The 17863-nt window shown below is 42.5% G+C and overlaps 1 protein-coding gene across 1 annotated transcript in view; it reads right to left on the bottom strand.

Annotated features, from left to right (window-relative positions):
- Positions 1-6547: 6547 nt before the first annotated feature.
- The window catches only part of LOC129386272 (uncharacterized), an 89433-nt gene continuing 78117 nt past the window's right edge, over positions 6548-17863 (bottom strand). The window contains exon 8 of the mRNA XM_072287629.1: positions 6548-17431. Within this exon, the coding sequence (XP_072143730.1) occupies positions 16947-17431 (485 nt within the window). The 3' untranslated portion in view covers positions 6548-16946. The remainder of the gene's footprint in view (positions 17432-17863) is intronic.

The following is a 17863-nucleotide window of genomic DNA, read 5'->3' as shown; positions in this document are numbered from 1 at the left end:
CCTGCCATGAGTAACCATTTAAGAGAAAAAAACAAAATCAGGAAAGAAACAATTTATGATAACTCAAAGGTAAGCTCATTACTTTTCGAAGCGAGATTGGGAAGCCTTAGAACACGCACCTATAAAGCAAGATATAAGAAGGAAGCATGCGCTTACTGTGGTAAAGCTAGGGAAACAATGGAGCATGCTTTATTAGAAAGTGAATATATCTTCCCAGCCGTCGATTTAGGCACCACTGAACTATTTGAAGCCCTTGGGTTCAGTGAGAGCAAGGGGAAAGTAAACATCTCTTCAATAGAGATTAGTAAGAGGCGATTAGAAGATTCGTGGAAGTAGGGGAAACGACAAAAAACGGAGACATACAAAAACAAAGTTCACAATAGGGGGTTAGAAAATTTGGTTATGAGAATTCATTGTGCATTTTTTCTTCTTTTTTAACCTAGGTAGGACATTAGGCAGTATAATAGCAAGAGCTTGGTAGCACAACCCACTGCCCTATTCCAAAGGGGACGCTCATAACATCCATCCATCCATCCGTCCATCCACAGCAGTGGCGGCGCGGATGCTCGCCAGAAAGCTTTCCTTTGCACACAGTATTAGCTGCAAGCATTCACAGGTAAAGATTACAACTGCATAAGCTGCAGTTGCTCGGAAGCGACAACTGTGTGGCCTGTCTATATACAGGGCGTTTCCGCTAACTTCAGCCAGAGTTTAAAAATATGCAGATGCACTCTAAGACAACGCGACCAGATGCATGTCGCTTGCTTTTGTATGTAGTCTGTCACGCTATTTTTTTGTATATTGCTTAATTAAATGATTAGTCAAGATTAATTAACAAACTTCTGAAGCAATGAAGTTAGGCAAAATATTACAATTAGAAAGTTGCAGAGCGCTTTGCAAAACATCCAATTAGACAGTTTCTAACTTTCTATCTGTTAAATATTAGTGTTTTTCGGCTTACTGCGGGTGCCTGTGAAATACAAAAAAACATCACGTGACATACCCGCTTGTGCACAGTGCAGCGCTCCTAAACGAACATAGCATCTAGCAGGGCATGCTGCCGCTTAAAAGGCGACAGGGCAGTCATGAAGGTGTTGGCTGTGCGATTTATTTTAGCGATGTGCTTCCCTAGTAGCGGTTCATGATAGCGATAAGCAGGCTGTGCGGCAGCACACCCAGCTAAACACTATGTTCGTTTGTGCGCGGAACGCTTGGGGTCAGTGCAATCACAATGCGCAAGTGGGCATGTCACGTGTTTTTTTTTTTGTATTTCGCAGGCACCCGCAGTAAGCTGAAAAACACTAATACTTAATATATAGAAAGACAGAGATTGTTTATTCGGATGTTTTGCAAACCACTCTGCAACTTTCTAACTGGAATCTTTTGTGTAACTTCGTTGCTTCAGAAGTTGGTTAATTAATCTTGCCTAATTATCTAATTAAGAAAAATACAAGTAACAGCTTGACACACTACATACAAAAGTAAGCAACACGCATTAGGTCACATCGTCTTAGAGTGCATCGGCATATTTTTAAACTCTGGCTGAAGGTGGCTGAAACACCTTGTATAGCACCGCATGTGGTGGCTCTGCCAGTCGGTGTGGCGATCTGTGCAGCGCCTCGATGTATCACGAAATGAAAACACGTATAGAGCTGTGCTCAAATTTCGCATTAGGGAGTATCGTAATTGTCGGTGAATTTTTTGCTACAGATGGCGAAATAAAAATTGTGACTAGTAAAGTGATAAATGAGGCTAGTTGGTGCACACTCATGATTGTTGTGCTGAGTTTTCACACTGAAAAAATTGACCACTACAAGTTGCACTTTATTCTTACTTGTTGTAGTCATTATTTTTTTCAGTGTAAGAACTCAGCACAACAAAATCGCGAAAGATTATCAGCTAAATGTAAACTATTCTGTCACAATTACAAATCTGAGCTTTTTAAATTGCTACAGAAAGGGTAACCATAGCAATCTGTCTAACAAAAACAAAACATTAAATGCTGACTAGAATGAGAAAGTAGTAGATTAATGTTAGAGATGTGCTAAAAAGGACAACAGGACAGTACTAAATGCTTTTTGGTGAGCAGCAAACAGCCATAAGAAAAAAGAAATAGCCACACAAAATACCCCAAGCCACACACACACAAAAAAAATTCTGTTTCTCTGACAGTTCCGTTGCGTGAGCCCATGCAGAGAACTCACCATTGCAACACCAGCACCATAAAGATATATGTAAAAAATGAACCGACTAACAACTATTACTTTGCTGTCATGACAGAAACATTAAAAACAATATGAATCTGATAAAACAAGCAGAATATCAAAATACACACAGTGCTGTACAGAACAGAAATAAGAATAAAAACTGTCTCGAATGTACATACATTTACTTTTGTAACACAGGGACGACTAAGAGAGCAAGGGCACACCTCCTTTAGGGCAGTAATGAAATGCAAGATATAGGCAGACAAACGTGTAATAGGAAAGCTGACTAGCCATTAATTATGACAGGATAGGCACTGTGAAAATGTACTAATAATCAGAATGTTTAGAAAAGGTTACGCAGATCCCTTGCACTGTGGGACCCAATGTTATACAAAACATTTTGCCTTTAGCCAGTATCGAGCACCATTGGAGACTCCGCAAAGCATTTCCAGATAGCCCAACATTTGTTGGTCTATCTGGTAATGCCACAACACAAACACGATGTGAGAATAGTTTTTGTGATGTGTATGTGTGTGACAGCTAAGGGGTGATGACAATAGTATGACAGCGATGGCATGACCTTTGATTCGTCGTACTGCAACAAAGAAATTTATAAGCTGTTGTGCTACGACCGTGCTGATGCAGAGATTAGTATGTCATGTAGCATCTCAAAGGCCTAGATGCCACAGGCAAAGGATGGGGAAATTGGCACGCTGTTGCTTTCACAAGCAACCAGTTGCTTGTTGCCTCACAATAAAAGCATTGTTTCAAATTAAAAATCAATTTACAGACTTTTCCTTTGCGTCAATCTTAAAGGGGCCCGAAAACACTTATTGAATGCAGTAAGAAAACATAGAAAACATTAGCTATCTGTAAAGGAGGCTTCTGCAAACATGCCTGACTAATGATTTCAGCGCATGCAGCAGGAAATTTACAATCTTGTGTACCTAAAAAAAAAAAAAAAAGCCCAGCAGAAATGATTTGCTCTTTCCTTTGCAATATCATCAGCAGCTAATTCGTAAGCAGCCAACCAACCGATATTGGCGGATTTCGAGATCGCGATAACTTTCTCAGTAATACTATTATTGCTAATTTTGAGTGAAATAATACAATAGAACCCACTTATAAGAACATTCAAGTGTCACGAAAATTCCATTGTTACAACCGGGTTGCATGAAAAAATAATCAATATAGGGGGATGGTAGAGCTGTGTAAGAAAACTACAATGGCGAGGAAGCGACTGCCCCTCCCCACCACCTTCCTTTATCGGCTAATTGTGTTGACTCGTTTAACTGTGAACTCTGCTTCCTGAGCGCTCCGATCTCGTGCAACAAGGAGCGTCTGTCGGCGTTCAAGAATGACACTGCTATAACTGCAAAGCGGAGTCACGAGCGGCAAGCGACATGCGAACTGCGCCAAGGCATCGCTTTGGTGGCTTCAAAAGGGGGTCTTTAAAAAAAAAAATGCGAGACGGTTCACGCGGCAGCCTCTCAGCTAGAGAAATCCAGAAGAAACGCTGGGGCGAGATCGCCACAAGCACCTCGCCACGGATTTCTCACTGGCATCGCACGAGAAAACCCCACGTCCATCAGCTTTGCTTGCTTTACGTGACGTTTGCCGACATCCTTCTCCAAGGCATTCAGGTGCTCCACGTAGTGCAGCGGAAGGTCCTTCGCGAAAACGAAGCCTCGAGCGGACTGAATCATCCGCAGGGCCTCCTCCGAGGACAACGTTGAGGCAGCCTGCCCTACCGCGTCATCGCTGTCACTGCCGCCGTCGCTATCCGATACAAGCACATTCGCGACGAAAGCACTTCGTTTCCAAATCTATAGCAGCACGCTTTCTTTCCATCGGCAACGTCGCGCATTGCCGATGATCATCGGGCGGATCACCTATCTCCCGTTTCGGCGGCGACTCGTACGAGGCTGAGAAACCATGTGGCCAGGAACGACTTCGACGCAACCAACAAGGACGAGCACGAATGGCCTAATCCGCTGGCAGAACTGCGCCATATGACCGCTAAGCATAAGGAGCCAGCAAGAGCAGTAACCGCCACACATGCAGACCAAGCGCTATCGGCCATATGTCGTAGCATAAACATTGGCATAAACAACCAGCGAAGTTGGCGCGGGCGCGGTCCATTCGTGTTTGGGAGGGGGGTGAGGGTGGCGCGGCGTAAAGTTGTGGGCGCAGCCCATTCATGTTCGAAGGGGTGGAAGGGAGACGGGGGAGAGGCACGCGAGGTTGGCGAAGCGGAGAAGGCGGGATATCTTATTCTATGGGGATATGCCGCACGGCGGCGTGCAAAGGCTCGAATTTTTTTTTTCTTTTCAAGGATTCCACATTCTATTACCTTCCGGCACAGACACCCAGTAGACTTCATCATTATAACTGATAAGGCGGCATGGAGGCATTGTTTCACAATCATTGAGTTTCTCACTATATATGTTCACAATAGAAAACATACACAAGTTGACGATGCAGCCGCTTAATTCTTATCATTAAAACAAATATATTGTGAAGAGGAAGCTTTAGCTCGGGTGCTCCTATCCAAATACATGTAAAAGGCGAATTCGTTTTTCTCGGCAAACACTCCACCAAATTTGACGAGGTTTGCTGCATGTAAAAGAAAAGCTTAAAATCTAGTGACTCTTGGTTTCGAATTTTTGAATTAGGTCGTCAATTTTTTATTAAAAATTGGCAAAAATCGAAAATATTCAAAAAACAAAACTATCAAGATTAAAACTCTATTGATAATACAATTCTGTGAATTGCATCGAAGAGTACATCTAAAGCGGACAAAATTGACATGTTACACATGAATATAAAAAATTTAGTAATAGGGAAATACAACTTTTGCACAACCCTTGTAACCAACGTAACAAATTCACGTAAGATCTGAAATGACATATCGGAATTTGTCTGCTTTGAATGATCTAATGGATGCCGTTTACAGAACCGCGATATCAGTTCTTGATGGAGAGCTATGAATTTGTAAACATCTTGCTTTTATTTTTTCAAGTGGTCAAATATTTGAAAATATTTTAAAGAAAATTCAAGCCCTAAATTGAAAACAGAAGCACGAAGTTTAAAAATTCATAGCTCTGCATCAAGAGCAGATATCGCAGTTCTGTCAAGGGCATCCATTAGATAATTCAAAGCGGACAAATTCGATATGTCATTTTATATCTTACGTGAATTTGTTACGTTGTTTACGAGGGTTCTGCAAAAGCTGTACTTCTATATTACTAAATTTTTTGAGATTCATGTGTAACACATAAATTTTGTCCGCTTTAGATGTACTACCAGATGCAACTCACAGAATTGTATTATCATTTTTTGTTGCTGAGTTAGAGTTGTAAACTTTATAGTTTCGTTATTCGAACATTTTCGATATTTGCCAATATATTGTAAAAAAATTGAGGACCTAAATAAAAAATTCGAAACCAACAGTAACTAGATTTTAAGTTTTTATTTTAGTGCAACAAACCTCATCAAATTTGGTGCAGTGGTTGCTGAGAAAAACGAATTCTCATTTTACATGTATTTATATAGGAGCACCCGAGCTAAAGCTTCCTCTTAAAACCGGTATCGTTATAAGTGGGTTCGACTTGGACGGTCTGCCATCCCAAAATCACCAAAAAGGTGTTTCATCTTTTCACTTTTAGTCTAAATACAACCGCAGCATGGCTGCATCTGCTGCGCATGGCCTCAGAGATTGCACTGGTGTCCTGTGTAGTGTATACAGTGCACTAGAAAATATTGCTTCTATAATAGTTCACTGTAGTAGTACAGATTGCGCTGGCCACCACGGGGTGTTGCGACAAACCCTCTGGCTGTAAAGCCCCTATCTGGCTGCTGACAACCATGCGCTCCAATCGGTCTGTGAGGGTGACGTACCTCCAAGCATAGAGCCTCCAGGGGTATGGTGGCGTGAGGCGCAGCCTGGGTGTCCGCCTTGCGCCAAGAGAACAGTGTGATAACTATCTCTTTACTTGAAAGATTTCAAAAATTTGCATGGCAGGAGATTTGTGAGGAGACATCCTTTAAAGGGGTCCTGAATCGCTTTTTATCGAAGTGGAGAAAGGCATTTGAAGTGAAAATAGGCTATTTCAGAAATACTTTGCCGCAAAAAGTACTTCAATTAGTTCAGCGGAAGTGGAGTTAATGGCAATCGTACACGGCCTCTGCTGTGTTCCCATTCCTTCTTCAATTCCTTGCACTGGGAGGGCTATGGCACAGTGGGGCGTGCCCCCAACGCTCCGCCTTCTAAATGTCACCATTGCGCACAGTTCAAATTTCATTTTGGATGTTAATATAGACATGATGGCTTCCGCCTCTCAGAATCAGAATCGGTTTTTATTGAAATGATCAGAAAGATTACAAGATGTTAATATACAGAAGGAGGTCCCGAAGTCAAAGGGTGCAATGGGGCCTCCTTTACAAAGTAAACGTAATAAAACACAAATTACAGCAGTTTCAACAAATCATTAACGTGGAAGAATTACAGGCTTTAGTATGAATAGCATGACTGAAGAATTACATGTGCATAAATGTCATGAAAAAGAAAGCACTGTAACATAATCTCGTTGACAACTAATAAAGTAACCGCGTGACGTGACGAACACAGTATAATTTGCTAACTCGAATGTGCTATATGTAGGGCAAGGACATCAAACAGAAACCAAATGCCATGACAATGAAAATGAAATGAAGGCACCCTACGACGCGCTAAACACAAGTCAAACGTGATTGTCCTCATTGAGCCGCAGTGTCCTTAGCCAGTGGACTTGTGGTGGCACCTTGCGGTGGCCGTGGTATCTCCGCCATGTAGCCAACCGCAGCTTGATTTCAGCTATTTCCCAATAGCAGCCATCTAAGGGAATGCCGAAATAATGTGAGAGGGGAATGGGGGGCGAAGATGTGTTTCAGTGAAGCACTGAAGAAGTCATGCCAGGACCTAATGCCCAATAGCTTTGGATGGCAACCCTCACATTTAAGCGGTGCTGGTTACCCGAGCCACGTGCTTGTGCCACTTGCAGAAGAATTGCTTAAGAAGGCACAGGAAAGCAGTTTAGAGAAGGTGGATGCTACAAGCACTGACATAAAAAAACAAAAGAAAAGTTGCTGTCATCCTCTACATACATAGGTTCTTCCACAGATTAAAAAAGATTGCTGGAAGGAGCGGCACCAACATTGTTTTTTCGGCGCCTAATAAATTGGTGAGCCTGTGCAGAAACACAAGGCCAGAAAGAATCACAGGTACCGCGTGCAAAAAGCAACATAAAAACAAACTAACAGATTGCATCGGGGGTGTGGTATACTGCATTCCTCTCAGGTATGGACGATCCTACATTGGTCAAACAGGTAGATGCATAAATGATAGGCTACGAGAATACAATAACAAAGTAAACAATGTGGCGGCTGACGGCTTTCTTGCCATCCAATGCCAAATATGTAAATGAAAACCCAGATTTAAAGAAACAGTCATCATGAGCAGAAGCAAGTGTGAGATGACGCACTTGATAATAGAAGCTATAGTCACATATCAACATTTGGCGACACATGTGTCAGTAAGCCTTCCATTTCATTATCCACAAAAGAGCAAGATTATCCTTGTTCGTGTTGAACATATACATGTCTGTCAGCCTGTAGGTAAAAAAGTGCCTGTGCATGGTTCCGTTTTTTTTTTTAATTTTTTGTTCATGTTTACTGAGCTTTTACACGACTTCAGTTCTGCCCCTGTAGGGTTAGCTCAGAGGTGCTATCTACAAGAAGCTCAAGTGACAAGTTGCTTCTTTTAAGGTCCAAACACTACACACTGACTCAACAACTATGATTCCCTATTCCTCGAACAATGCTCAGTCGAGACCAGCTAAGCATGGAAGGGTCCAACAACAAGTGCTTGGGTTCATACCATTGCAACGCTCCGAACCCCTGCAGACTGCAGAAGCCCCTGCGAACTGTGCTACCACTGCCCTTGTTTCTTTTGACTAATGCTGTACACACCATAGCTAACATAACTGTGCACACTTTAAACCGATAAACATTGCCCCACAAGAAAGAAAAGAGAGAACATGATTAGTAGGGCAGAATATTTAAATAGATTAACTCACTATCAATCTAATGAAATTGACACTTAAAAACAAAAGGAAGCAATTGTAGAAACAATGTGTAGTGATCATAGGCGGTGCTGCATCTGCAGAGCAACCAGGAAGTGTATGGTTGACCCACCTGTATCAAGCAGCACAGGCGCGATGTCAAGAGTTTGGTTCTGACCAGCCAAGGTGGCTGGCCACTTTTTAACAAACATATTTATTAACCAGTAACAATTGCCAATAAAGGTACCTGGAGTAACATTGTTTTGTTAAGTTATTTTGTTCTAATTTTGTCGGCAGCTCACGCCAAAAGCTGTAATCGCAAAGTTAGAAGCATTCTCTGGTGAATTCCAATGTGGGAGGAATATGTAGAAGTCCTGGAATAATACTTCATTGCCAACAGCATTGCCGATGACAAGAAACGACAAGTTTTCCAAAGTCCCTGTGGATGGCCAACATGCTCGTTACTATGGAGGCTACTGGCCTCCAAGAGACCTGGTGACATCATGCTTAGAGAAAGCCTACCATTGCTGACGACATGCTACGTGCTAAAGACTTTCGTAATTGTTCTGTGCTACCGGTTATACTGCAGGGTGCAAAGAGACAGGGAAGCAGCAAAGGACTTCATCGCTGAACTGCAGAAACTGGTGGAATCATGCACGTTTGGACAAGAACTGGATCTGAGAGAGTGGCTCATCCACAGTATTTGAGATGATGCAATGAGGAGGCATTTACTGGAAGAGGAAGGCCTTCCCTTGGAGTGGGCCATAGAAATCATCACTGGCATGAAGGCCACGACCACCAAGGGCACGACAACTGACCAGCCATGCATCACCGGTGGATATGCACCAGCTGCCATGAGAGGTAGATGCTCTAGGCTCCTGGAATTGCTGCGGTGGGTAATGTAGTGAATGCGTAATGCGTAACAGTTGTTTTTAGTGTGAAAAAATAAAGGCTGAGTAGCAAAGAGGCACTTAGTTGCATGGTAGGTGGCAAGAAATCTGAATGCTCCGGATAGATGGTATGTACTTGCAGTGCCAGCAGATGACCTGGGGAAGGTGGCCAGTTCGATCCGTAGGCCTAGTGTGCATCTGTCTAGAGCACAGGCTTGACACACTGTGTCGGCAATGAATGAAATGCTGGAGGATGGTACCGATGGTGAAGCTGAATCGCTCGACAATAACAGCCGTGCAGCTGCGGAGCTGAGATTGCTGAATGGGACCATCAGTAAAAAAAGGCCATAAAAGGTTATCGGAGCTGTGCATTCAAGCATGTGTGCTGATGCAAAGCTAGCTGGCACCAGTGCATTGTACTCTGAGATGGACAGAACAGAATTCTTGAGGCATTATTTAAAGTTGCCATTCGAAGGTACCTCATAAATTCAGTTGAAGGGATACTTCAGCCACCAGTGAGCCGTCGATGGTAACTGTACTCGCTGAGTTCAGGAGAAGGCAGGCCAAGCTGCCATTATTTGTCATTAGAAACAGTTCTCGTGCCCTGCTTGGAAGAAACTGGGCAGGAGCTTTTGGTATACCGCATTGCATAGCCCCTTGAATGTGCATTTCAAAGACAAAGTGACAACTGGGAAATCAAGCTTCCCAAATTGTTTTTGGATGGACTAGGTACACGGCATGGTGTCAAGGCCAAGATAAGAGCGCCTGAGGCTCATGCAGGTGAGATTTTTTCAGCATAGGACAGCACCTGTTGTCCTTCGGCACCTTCAAGATCAGGAAATTCAGACCCCAAAGTGAAGGTACTTCGAACCCGGTGCGGATGTTGGAATGGGCAGCACTCCTAGTGCCAGTGTTCATAAAGGATGTGAACATCTGACTAGGCGGTAACTTCAAGCTGACAGTGAACAGGGTGGCAGACATTGAGACATACCCAGTACCATACATGGATGACATTTGGGCAAAATTGGGAGGGAAGTGCTCTGTTCTTGAAGCTATACCTTTAATTGAGACACTTAACAGGTAGAGCTTGATGATGCATAAAAGAAAGCATGCGACAATTAAAACTTCCCAAGGGCTCTTCGAGTACAGTCATCTGTCATTTGGGGTGGTGTCAGCACTGGCAATTTTCCAGCCCTAATGAAAAACCTGCTGCAAGGTTGTCACTGAGTGGTCGTCTATTTTGACGATATAATGGTAACTGGGCTAGGAGATGAAGATTACTAGGTTACGAGATGAAGATGACAGGTTTCAAGTTTAAACTGAAGAAATGCGTTTTTTGGAGCACATAGGGTAGCATACCTGGGCTATGTGATTGATAAGAGCATTGTGCACTCGGTGCTTGAATGAGTGAAGCAATTGTCAAGGCCCCAAAGCCACAAACTGTATGTGAGCTACAGAGTTTTCTGGGACTGTTCAATTTCTATAGAACGTTTTTGCCAAGTTTGTTTTCTGTACTACAACTCTTCTTGCACCAGCTATTAAAGAAAGGCACCGTGGCACTGAGGACTATAGAAACAAGATAGGTTTCAGGAAAGCAAGAGGTTGCTAACTTCTGCAGACATCCTTGTGATATTATGACCACAGTTTCAGCACTTAGTAGAAATAAGAAAGACAAAAGGATAGAGAGCGACAGCACAGAAAGAACACTGCTCTAGCTGAATGTATAGTTCTAGTCTATGCCTAGTCGAGGTCTAGTTGAAGTCGATTAGAGACAATGTCTTCCTGAGCGAGTTGGGCGCTATAGTAGCTTTGCTGTGATGCATCTCCTTATGGCATAGGAGCAGTTCTGGCACACTGCCTTAAATCTGGGGTAGAAAAGCTTGTGTGATTTGCATCAGGACACTTAACGGAAGCTGAGAACTAGAGTCAGCTGAACAAAGAAGCCTTGGCTGTGGTGTTTGGCATAATGAAGTTTCCCGAGTCTGGAAATATTCACATATTACAAACCGTTCTTGGGTCAGCTTGGACACGAATGCCTAATTCTCGCACAATGCTCACCAAGTGTGCTGTGTTGGGCATTGATCTTAAGCAGGTAAAACTACAGGTTGACTTACTGGCTGGGAGCCAGTTTGGGTAATGCTGACATTCTGAGTAAGTGCCTCTCTGGATCACTTCCCTTGGTGAGCCAAGAATACAGGAAGCCTTCGTGCTTGAGAATGCCAACCCTGATGTGTTGTCAGCTGGGGTGCTTGAGGCTGCAATGACCAGAGATCCTGTACTACATCCCATTATGAGGTGCACTGTTCTCGGGAAGCCATCTGCCACCTGGAGCTGAGTGGCACTGTTAAAATGTGAGGGCTTGGAAAAAAAGAAAACTAATAAAAACTGACAATCTTGGGAAAAAGCTTTCCTCTTCTTCTTTCCCAGGCAGAAAAAGCAAATGGTTCAAATTTACCTAACAAAATTGAGTTTGTTAATGTAAATCATGTGAATTTTACGTGTAACTTTGCGAGTACAGACATTCAGGTGAGATATTATTTCATCCATTTTGTGTGAATTATTTGATCATGGTGGTGTGCTGTATCTCCATCATTTGTTAGCTACGTGCATCATTTATCATGAGACACTAGATCGGTATCGGTCCTTTTACGGTTGAAAAACAACAGGGAGGACAACCCTGATAATGCTCCTATTCACAATGATCCATCCAGAACGCCACCATAAACTCCTAAAGAAATCCTCAGGATGTACACGAGTATGTTAGGACATCCTTAGGACATCCCTGCATGAGTGTCAAAACATACCAATCAAGTTCATTTTTACGGCTTGAGCACGACCTCAGGACAGCATTCAACATTTTTTTTTTTCAGTAGGGAACCTCTGTGAAAGCATCTTGGATGTTTTGCATAGTCTGCCCATGGATGTCTCAGTTGGTATGCGTAACAGAATTTGCTGTTGTGTCAACTTAGTGCTAGAGATCATGTGAGCCGAAAGATTAGCAATTCTGTAAAGCATTTTTGAGTAGCTAGTCTGCATTTGTTTTTTTGGCTATAAAGCAAGTACACCATCCCATAGTATTTCCATCCAAGTTTTCATCTTAGTGGCACAAAAAGCACACCTCTCACCCCTCCTGTATATTTAGAAAATTATTGTGCCAGTAGATGTTCTACGCAAAGGAATGGCTTGGTTTGGTTGTATTCTCATTCTAACAAAGAAAGTGCCTACAAAAGGTCCTTGTTTGACTCGGCTTCCAGCTTTAATGTAAGCCTTGATGTAGTCATCTTCCCATAGTGGGCCGTCTGACTCCACTACTTGAATTTACACAGTTCTAGAGCAAGACTTTGATGATGTTTTCTACTTCTAAATAAAAAAAAAATGTTTGTTGCGACACATAATATTATTAAATGGATTTTATATTAAGCAGATATTTTATTCTTACAGGTACAGAAAAAATTAAACTAAGCTTTGTTAGCACAATAATTATGCATCATGAATGGCAAAAAAGTTTTTTTTACCATGAAGAGGAGACTTGGAAGGAACAAAAGGCTCAATCTAACAGCAAGTTTTGACAACTTATCTAAAGCCAAAATGGACCAAACCTGAGATTTAAATTTTTTTATTTGTGAGGTTACATGCACAGAAACTGAGGTTTCGACGAGGAATTTAGTAGAGAAAGTTTGGTATTTATTTCTTGAATTATTTACAAGAAATTTTATCACATTATGAGTAAAAACAGTGAAAGAAGACTTTACCCTTGTAAATTGTTTCACGCAGGTCACAAAATACTAAATGCACAGCCGTTGTCAAAAGAAGCAGAGTTGCTATGTTATTGATGGCAAGTGAATAAAAAATGTCTTGTTTGTCCCCTGCAGCATTGGCGTCACTCAAAGCATCAGAGAGGTACATGAACCCCAGTACTGACTCTTCAGAGCTTCATGGCTTTCCAGCATAGAGAGCTCTTCAATGACAATGCATCATTTGTGCTCCTATTGGCTTCACTTCTTTCACCAAAGGTTGTACATAAGATACCTTACGAAACTTTGCACAGCATGACTCAATAAAGGTCCACATGATACCACAATGTCTTTCCATATTCCACAGCAAGAATTGCTGGCTCTCCCGTAATCAAGAGTAAATGTAAGCATGAAATGGCTACCGGCAAAGCAGATTGGTTGGAGATGATACTAGCCACAATCTTAAAAGAGGTGTAGTACATGTTCGCAACAGCACACCCCACCACACGCCACGCCATACTTTGCACTGGTCCATATAGACGCAATTGTTTCCTGTCACTCGGTCCATATGGACGCAATTGTTTCCCATCCTGTGGCCCATATGGAGGCAACTGTTTCCTGTCACAGAAAGTGACAGCAAACAGCCTCCTTTCCACCTTTTCAACCGTTTTTCTTCTTCCAACAGTGCAACGCACTCAGCGTCTGTCGCTAATTTTTCTTCTTGTCATGTTGAAGTAGTCCCCTGCAAATGTACAAATTTAAATAGGTGGCCGCGGTGCGTGGTGATGAACGGCTTTTCCTACCTTTTCTTTCATTGTGCTGCATTGCTGCAAGCATTTGTGACAGCAACCTCACTGATATGAAGAATGATGCAGAAGCAAATGCAGCCACGATGCAACACAGGCCTGAGAGCTTACTGAGCTGAAATGAACCTGTTTTGAACTGAACCTCATTGCAAGTCGCACCTTGGCCAAACAACTATTTACGGCACGCCGAATGCTGCCGGCTTCGTCACACAGCATGGCGCCATCTCTCGAGACTGTGCAAAACCAGCGCCGCAATACTCGCGAACCGCTGATGCTGAAAAGAGCAGAGGCAAACCTGCCTCAGCACCAAAAGATCACAATCAAGAGTATGGTGCCACTTATCTGCCTTTTGAATGTCGCTATTAGAAATGGCAAATTAAACTTCAGTGTAAAGAAGTTACAGCTTGAGTGATATTGTGAATAAACATTAGAAAGAAATCGGAAGCAATATTTTTTTTTTGTAACTTGTTTGGGCAGTAACTAGCGTATATAGGTCCTGCACAAGACTGCATTTTCTTAAGTTTTGACTGGTTACCCGGATGATCATGTTTTGTCCTCGCAACGATGCCCGGAGGTTCTCGTTTCATTCTCGCTCCGTCCTCATCTTGAGTGCCTGGATAACAGCTCTGGATTTTGGCTCAAGGTCTCTTGAAGGTCACCAACAATGGGAGCTAAAAGCATGTCGTGCTTAATAAAACAAAATCACAAGATAGCATGACAGTATATCTAAATGGGTTAATCTACCCTCAAGCTGAAGAACAGTGTATTTTAAAGAAGCACCTGCAGTAAAGTCATAGAGTTTATTACAGTAATTACTAGAGGGAACTCTGGCGCTAGTGTCTACGGGAGCTGCAATGGGAGCGGTTGTGCCAGCATGGGAATTATGGGAAGTACATGGATTTGCCTAAATTTCGCCCTTCTGGCTTCAAACGACTCTGCAACTTTGTAAATTTGTCATTTTCAACAAGTTACTCCGTAATGATAAATTAAACAAACATTATTAAAATTGTCAGATGGCAGGATTCAAACACAGAGCCTCTAGCACAGAAGCCCGATATTGAAACCATTACGCCACGAACCCATGCATTGATAAGCGACATATAATGCCCTTATGAATTTATTGTAGGCAAGCCAGTGCCTTGAGACGCTTGGCGCGTTTTGATTTGGCCACCTCGGCAAGCTGGACCGTTGCAATTAGTAGCGCTTGTGCATGTTTGCAGCGTCTTCTGAACTTTGAAAAGTATAGATCACTTTGAAATTTAGGACAAGGAAGACAGATAAAGCGTAATAAATAAAGCCACAAGAATGTGTGAATCAACAAGTACGAAGATTAGACAAATCCATGTACTTCCCATCATTTCCATGATGGCTGAGCGATCGTGCGCCAGAGTCTCCTGTAGTAATTACTGCATGAAACTCTATGGCGAAGGTGATACAGTAAAGAAGTTCACCTTAGCCCAAAAGCAGCGCAGGAAATAGGTGCCTACAAAAAGCTTTTCGAGTTTCAAAAAAATACAATAATATCGATAAATATTGGATGGAAGCAATTATCTGGGTGATATTCGAAATTCGAAATGGGAGTGTGCAACAAGCATTGCAATAAACAAAGTGCCACATGGTATATACTATGCAGAGAACCACAATTTCAGTCAATGTTTTCATATCAGTCCATCTTCACTAGGTTAAATCCTATGGCATGGTGAAACAGACAAATGAAAAACACACAAATATAGCCAAGCTGAAGCAATAAATGAGCGCTTTTACTGAGAAGTTTTGTAAATCACGAACTGATGTAAACATGAGACAGGATTAGTGGTTTGCTTCAAATTATTGTGTGCAGCAAAGAAAGGGTGAATGCAGAATAAAGTGCTGCGACAAGACGATTAAATAAGGTCTTCTACTTGCAGCCATACTGCTTAAGTTCTTGACAACATGGAAACACCGTTTGGCTCCAGAAGAACAAGGCACACACATAGTACTAGTTGAACCTCAGTCCACAGGCCTTTACTATAACTGAGAGAATTAACACTTAAGAAAAGCAATATGCAGTTAGCTTTTCTGGTGCGTATGTGAACATCTTGAAGGACCTCTCATGAGGCCCCATCAGAAATTTCGGCTATACACTAGAACCTGTAAAGTGCCACCTAGGGAGCATCTTACTGGAAAAGTTTTTCAAATTGGTTCATTGTTAATAATTACTGAAGTCGTATGTCATAATTGGGGATGTTGGGAACAGTGTGTTTTACATAGAGGCATGTGACCTTCATTCTCGGGCAAGAAGAGGGGCTCCCTCGAGAGGAAAAGTGCATGGGTTTTCATATAAAACTTTAGCTGTTTTCACACCGTGGAATGATTCTATATTTTGTTGACATAATTTTCATCGCATGACCTACGCACCTTGCTTTGTCTGTTGGTAATGCCCAAACCTGGTGAAGGGCAGTTTAACTCACAAGAATGTTCATTTAGGCAGCAGTACATTCGGAGAGCACCAACAAGTCCCAATGAGTAAGCTAACATTCAGAATTTGTTACAACTATGTTACTGCGCACACAAGTGCTTTGAAGGCATTGATGGTGGATGCTCACTTCAAGCTTTCTTGTGCCTTCACATGAAGGAATACCTCATGAATGTGGTTAGTGTGATGTATAGCAATGTTGCTACAACAAATGTCTTTGTAATTTGTTAGGTTACGATGAAACAACCTGTGTAGTAACTTGGCAGTTCAACATATAAGACAACATATAAGAATGTATAGCAACACATGAGGAATATGGCACCAGAATGCCATAATGCACAGATATATAGTTTTATAATTCAGGCTGTACACTCTAAGGACAGTTGCACTCTTTGGGGTGTATATTTGCCACACAACAACAATCGTCATCTGTCTTGCTTGCGTTTCCTTTCTTGAAAACACTATGCTTGCTACTTTCCTGTCAAGAATGCTCTGTCATACTGATAATGCGCATGCCGTTTGTGACTTGGAAGTACCGGGCTCGCAGCCTTAAATAAAGAAAATGTGGGCAACACAGATGACGATTATTGTTGTGTGGCACATATACACCCCAAAGGGTGCAACTGTTTTTAGATTGTAGCTAACATGCAGTGTACACCTACAAGGCTGGCAGCCTACCCACTGGTGTTATCGTGGTATGTTTTCATTTGTTTAAGTCCAAGGCAGAAAGAACTTGAAACAGTCGGTGAAGCATTATGGTCGCTTGCCCGTGTGAGTGCGCAAGTGCCTCTTGAGCGCACTGCTATTCACAAAAGTCTTAGAGCATGAAGGGCACTGATATGGCCGCTTGTCTGAGTGGACGTACAAATGAGTCTTGAGGGTGAACTTTGCGGCAAAGGTCTCCCCACATATAGGGCATTGAAATGGACGCTCGCCTGTGTGGATGCGCAGGTGGTCATTGAGGGTGTCTTTTCGCGAGAAGCTCCGAAGGCATGAAGGGCAGTGATATGGCCTCTCGCCTGTATGGGTGCGCAGGTGCGTCTTCAGATTGGCATTCAGTGAGAAGCTCTGAGGGCACAAATGGCATGGAAAGGGACGCTCTCCTGTGTGGACCCTGGTGTGTGCTTGCAGATGGAACAGTCTTCCAGTTTCATAGCCACAGAGGTTACAACGGTGGAGGCGTGACTGCTGCGACTTCTCATCCTTGACAGTTGTTGGAGAGACAGAAAGCCCTGATCCTGCACAAACAAAACAAAACTGCATTTACGGAATACCACAATCAGAGAACACAGATGCTTGTGCTAATGACGAGCCTTTTGTTCATTCAATAGGCCTTGAGGGAGATCTCAGAAATGATCAAACATAGTACAGCTGGACCACACAGTTTCATATATTTACTAGAGGAAACTGTGGCGCTAGTGTTTATGGGAGATTCAAGCAGGCCAGTTCAGCCAGCATGGAAATGATGGGTAGTACATGGATTTGCCTAAACTTTGTCCTTCTGGCTTTAAATGGCTTCAAGACTGCAAAGTGATCATTTTTAAGAAAGTACTGCATTAAAAATAATTAAATAAATGTTGTTAAAGTTATCCAACAGCAGGATTCAAGCTCAGGACCTCTGGTAAAGAAGCCCGATATTGAAACCATTATGCCAAGGATGCATGGACAAG

The sequence above is a fragment of the Dermacentor andersoni genome, chromosome 4 (assembly GCF_023375885.2).
Source record: "Dermacentor andersoni chromosome 4, qqDerAnde1_hic_scaffold, whole genome shotgun sequence".
In the NCBI taxonomy this organism is placed as follows: domain Eukaryota; kingdom Metazoa; phylum Arthropoda; class Arachnida; order Ixodida; family Ixodidae; genus Dermacentor; species Dermacentor andersoni.
This window is presented reverse-complemented; position numbering and strand designations above follow the sequence as displayed.